Source organism: Calliphora vicina, chromosome 3, assembly GCF_958450345.1.
Source record: "Calliphora vicina chromosome 3, idCalVici1.1, whole genome shotgun sequence".
NCBI lineage: Eukaryota > Metazoa > Arthropoda > Insecta > Diptera > Calliphoridae > Calliphora > Calliphora vicina.
The window spans coordinates 33,583,680-33,589,162 of NC_088782.1; the positions used below are offsets into that span (position 1 = coordinate 33,583,680).

General features: G+C 34.7%; 1 protein-coding gene across 1 annotated transcript; it reads left to right on the plus strand.

Annotated features, from left to right (window-relative positions):
* The first annotated feature begins 604 nt into the window (after nucleotides 1-604).
* On the plus strand, nucleotides 605-1,286 carry LOC135955383 (uncharacterized). Its single transcript, XM_065505734.1, has 2 exons — nucleotides 605-675; nucleotides 791-1,286. The coding sequence occupies exons 1-2, from the start codon at nucleotides 605-607 to the stop codon at nucleotides 1,284-1,286; spliced, it is 567 nt and encodes a 188-aa protein (XP_065361806.1).
* Nucleotides 1,287-5,483: the final 4,197 nt, after the last annotated feature.

A 5,483-nucleotide genomic window follows, 5' to 3' on the forward strand; every position in this document is an offset into this window, starting at 1 on the left:
GCCAAATAATCCTGTGAAGTTGTCACACGATTGCGTTTGTGATCAATTGTGAGCAAACGCGGAGAACTTTCTCATACACAAGTGATCATTCAAAATCGAAACCATGCATGGAGCCATATGATATGTTTATGGCTTCCACAATCTCTCGCACAATCTGGAGGCAAGCAGCAGGGCAAGCAGCAGAACATCATGCAGCAGGGCTCTGCTGCATGATGTTCTGTTCTTTCCCCATTAATTTTATATCTTTTCAGATGGACAACAAATTAAACTCCAAAATAAACTTAGAAAAATCAGAACAGGTCGCTATGGACCTAACTGAACCCGTAGAAGGATCTCATGTTCCTAATACTCCTATGGAAGAAATGGATGATAACTTGGTATTGGGGGACTTATGTCCCGAATCGACTAGGGTATCTATCCCAACGGATGAAGTAGACGCGTTACTGAATTCAACGCCAAACACGCAAACCTCTACATCCGCAGATACTATTGCTACTGAGCACCAGACTAAAAGTGAATTAATTGACCAAAATTATGTGGGGCTGCACGAAAACGTCTTAGGCTATATATTGAGCAAGGCATGAACATCGAGGAGTCAAAAATAATGTGCCTAAAGCCGATGAAGGAAGTTCGCAACGAGCTGCGTGATCTTAAGATCCCCATGAAGAGATGCAGGTCAGACGGGTCAACTCCCGAAAAACTAAACTAAGAGAGTAGCTAGTGCAACTGCAGATGGTGCACATCCTACCAAAAGCACAAACACAATAAAAACACCTCCACCCTCGTATAGTGATGTGGCTCAAATTGTAAGGCTGGGAGTAATACCATCAGACTTCCCGAATACGATATGGTCCGATGACAAGTTGAAGCTTATACAGGCAGCAGTCCTGGACAAAATTGTGGAGATGAAAAAAGGCTCTATAGAAGCGCAATTTGCAGGCTGCTCTTTTAAAACTGGCTGGCTTGTTTTCAACTGCAAAGGCAGCGATTCAGCAAAATGGACCAAGGAACATGTCCCCACGCTGAAATCTTGGCAAGATGCTGCGATAAAGGTTGTATCGGAAGATGAGGTGCCTAAGACTGAGAAATTCATAGGATATTTCCCAGAAGCGTCTGAAACACGTAACAGCAGGATCTTATCACTAATTGAAGGCCAGAATGATGACCTAACGGTTGAATTCTGGAAGGTCCTAAATCGAGTCAGTAAGGGTAGTATATCTAAAATTACCATTTTCTCCTCAAGTCAAGCGGTAGTCTGCTATCAATGGCTGTCAAACACAAACTAAATGACGCAGCTTATTCAAAGTTTTAATAACTTTTCAGAAGAATCCGAAAACATTTTCATATTGTTAATGAAATAGATCATGAATAAGGCTCTCAAATGGTAAAATAAAATAAATTCTATAACTTACACATATGCATCTTTGCAGGTGACGATGTATCTTACCAGACTTCATATTTGTTTTCCTTAACAGTACTAGTAAACTTCACTGTTTGAAGCAGGGAACCAGGATTAATACTGCAGCGAGCAGATTCGGAAAATCGTATGTGGTCGTTAAATGGAGTTTTTAAAGAGCGAAAAGGACTTCCAAATCAGAATTGAAATAAATCCTGAGGGCCATGTAAAATCTTTGCCAAATGCTCTAATGAGAATCCATAAAAGCAGAAGTTATGACAACCATTACACAGAAAAAATTATATTTCAATTCAAACATTTATCACATATTGAACTGGTTTCAATTACTTCATAATTGAATCAAGTATTCATGTGCTTAAAACCAAAATTTTCTGATATTTTCTATTGATTTGAGTTTTGAATTTGATAATTTTGACAATTGAATATACAATTTTCGCTATTGGTTGAAATTTAAATACAAAAATTATCTATTCAATAATTTTTGTATTTAAATTTCATCCAATAACGAAAATTTTATATTCTATTGTCAAAATTATCAAATTTAAAACTCAAACTTCAATAGAAAATATCAGAAAAGTTTGTTTTTAAGCACATGAATATTTGATTCAATTATGAAATAATTGAAACCAGTTCAATATGTTGTAAATGTTTGAATTGAAATATAATTTTTTCTGTGTACGATGATGGCGATAATTTGATTTTATCGAACGAATTGAGGAACTGGCATAGAGTTACAAAAGAGAACAAATCATCACATGTAACCAATTCAAAGAAGAAGCTACTAGGTCCTCCCTCCCATATAGAGATATAAGAAGAATTTCAGTTGAAGCAACCAAACTTTTTTTACCCATTCTAAAATTTTGTAGCCACAACTGTAAAATTCGATCACTAATGCAGAATCATTAGATTGGCAACAAATTCGGTTGCTATCACGAATCTGTTTTCACTGTGTAGACGTTCCGTTTACTGGAAAAGTTTATTGCCGTAAAGCTTATTATTGGCATTGCAAACAGCACTGTCATTTCCGAGGACAAGGAAGGTTCTAAGAAACTCTCAATTTAAGTCCATTCAAAACTCGAAATGAGTATTTGTCCTGTAAAATAATTAACATTTCACTCCAAAATCCCCTCCAACGGCATCATCAAACGCAATTCAAATCTTCCGAAATAAAAACTTAATACAACTATTAAGAAATCTTATTACAGTACAGTAGCATAAAAAAAATTCGTTAAGCATAACAAAGAAAAAAACTTCAATCTTAAACAAAAAAAAAAGTATCAATTATTTGTGAAAAGCGTAAAATTCTCACAAATAAAAAGTTACAACTTCACACTAATCTTTTGTAAAAGTGCCAGAGATATGAGTGTCAATGATGGTGATGACGATGAAGCCTACTCCTCTTCTTGCAACAGGCAACAGAGGAGTGGAGTACGCACTCTAATCTCGCACTCTACCCTCTATAATGGCGGTATTCTTTTATCAAATGAATAGAAAACAAAAGGAATATATTTAATATTTAATGAAAGCCAATACCAATTTGGATTAAAAATTCGCTTCAATGATTATGGAACAGAATAGAACGGCCCCTCCTGATGTTACAACATTTTAATACGGCAAGTGATCTATTTCGCGTTTAAGACTTTTGCGCTTTGATCATTGTAAAGGCATGTAATGGAATTTGAAATTACAAAAGAAAATACATGTCGGCTCTTTTTCAACTGAGATAAGCCGGCTATTGATCTCACCTCATTTTCGTATAATAATACGAAACACACAATAACAAACACAGAGAAGAAAAGAAACGAACCGACCCGACCCATCACCTCTATACGAGTGCTTGCTTTACATCCAATCATTATTTTTATTATTATCATTATCATCCCTTGACATAACTCTGACATACAAACATACATATATATTTACCTGTGATCTATTACACTCACCCAAAAATATTTTTTAACACTGTAAAAGAGAGTAAGTAACTATTTAGAGAAAATTTATGCTTGTTTGTTTGTATTTTGGGGAGGTTATGCCTGTTACACGTGCATAGCTACTGAATTTTCTCCCAAAAATAAATTTTGTATGCAAGCATTTCTTCTTGCTGTTGCTTTTGAGGGATTATCTCTTTATCAGTCCTAATCTCAAGTAGTTAATAAAGTGGATATCTTTGTTCTTTGGCCGTTTCCATTGTTCGGTTTCTTTTGGGAGTTCACCGATGCGCATGATCGTTTTGTGGTGCTACTAGTTTGTGTATGTTTTTGCTCCCAAAGATGCTGATTAAGAAAATGTAGATAGAGCAAAGTAGTGGTGATTTTTTAATCCTCCGAAAGTTAGGTGAGTTGACCATATACTACAACAAGGGACAGGAACAGATAAAACAATGATGACATTAAAAGTCTTCCGATAAAAAAACTAATCCATACTCAAACTAATAATTACATTCTAAAAAAAAAACAAAACAAATATTAATGATTTCTTGTTTGAAAAATACCGCCATAATATTGTAAAGTCGAACTAGAGAAAGGGATTTTAAAACTGGAGGCAGATTATCAGCAATATTTTCATCATACTGTGTTCGGGATTGAAATGTTTGAGATGATAGATATAGAAAATGTTTTGTAAGCAAGAGTGCCATCAGTTTAAAGTTAATTTTTTTGATTTATCTTAATGTTAACTATTTAGAAACATTTTTTATGAAAAATTTTAGTTTTTCGAACATTACAATGCTTCACGAACGGCTGCACAATGTTTCTACGAAAATAAACCAAACGATTCATTCGGTATTTCGAAAGTATAAAGTCAATGTCAGAAAAAACGTTTGGAAGTTTTTTTATTCTAGGAGTGAACACAAACAATTTTGCAATAATCCAAAAAGGGAAATAGGATTCAGATTATAAGACACAGAATTCTGATTTTGGTCGTATAATAAAAACGCAGAGAGTGATTCGCTACAGAATTTTCGTGTGCTAAAACCAGAGGAATTTTTATACAGGCAGAGACTTCGTAATAATGCTCTTACTGCTCCCAGAATCAGTAGAAGCTTTTTCCATTTTTCCGTCTTTTTTAAAGGATGACATCATGATATATTTAAAAATGAAATAAAAAGAACACATCTTAAAGCTATTTGGTTTAGTATAGATTAGAAAGAGCAAATATTCCAATATGATTTCACATCAAACAATTTGATATTTTAGTTACGGTTTGGCTATCATCAATTGGTCTCCTAGTATCTGAGTTTTACTCAATTTTTTATGGGGTATGAAACAGAAACAATTCAGAATCTTATGCTAAATATCGTCCAACTCTTCGTGAGATAGGGAGAAAATGTCAACAAGATCCGCGCTATAGCAAATCCAGTCGAATGAAATCGTATCCCATAATGTTTGTTCTTTCTAATAAAGTTACTACAGACAATTTCATTTTGGAGGAATTATTTGTTAGTTAGTCACACCTGATAAAAGTGAATCAAACGCTCTTCAACCCAAAGAGATCGAGTTTTAGTTCCGGTAGGTTTTCTGATTCATTGAATGCATTTATCTGAACTAAACCGATAAAAGAAGATAAGTTTTAATTGGCCTTATAATCTGACAAGTTCTATAGAATACATAGTTCAAGACATCTCTCACGATTCCTTAACTTAAAATGCCCAATGATCGTTGCCATCGTTGTATAACTGAGTTCTTCCTAATGAAATGCAAGAATTATCCTGTTCAAATTGAGTCCAATCTTGATAATAATGTATAGTAGACATATTAAATCATCTCTCCTGAGTCAATTATTATAGATGAACTTGTATATACCGGTCACATCATGCAATATTGTACCTTCATTTACCAGTGCATCCGCAATGCCATCATTATCAATACGTTGAGGAACCCATATGAGTTCCGCTGTCGAATGTATACGCATATCATCCAAATTCCAAAGTGATCCCGACATCGACATTAGTCAGTTTTCATGCAACTTTTCGAGCTATCATGTAGCTTGTAAAAAACGTGTAACCATGCTCTCGTCCTAGACTCGACGAGACACAGAAGGCTGAGGTTTCTTGACTTGTTAAGACCTT

What these genes read in the sequence shown, in the direction of transcription:
- LOC135955383 (XM_065505734.1), top strand. Translation starts at nt 605, where the DNA reads ATGTGCCTAAAGCCGATGAAGGAAGTTCGCAACGAGCTGCGTGATCTT. An exon ending in ATCCCCATGAAGAGATGCAG is followed by an intron (nt 676 to 790) that starts GTCAGACGGGTC and finishes ACCCTCGTATAG; the next exon opens with TGATGTGGCTCAAATTGTAA.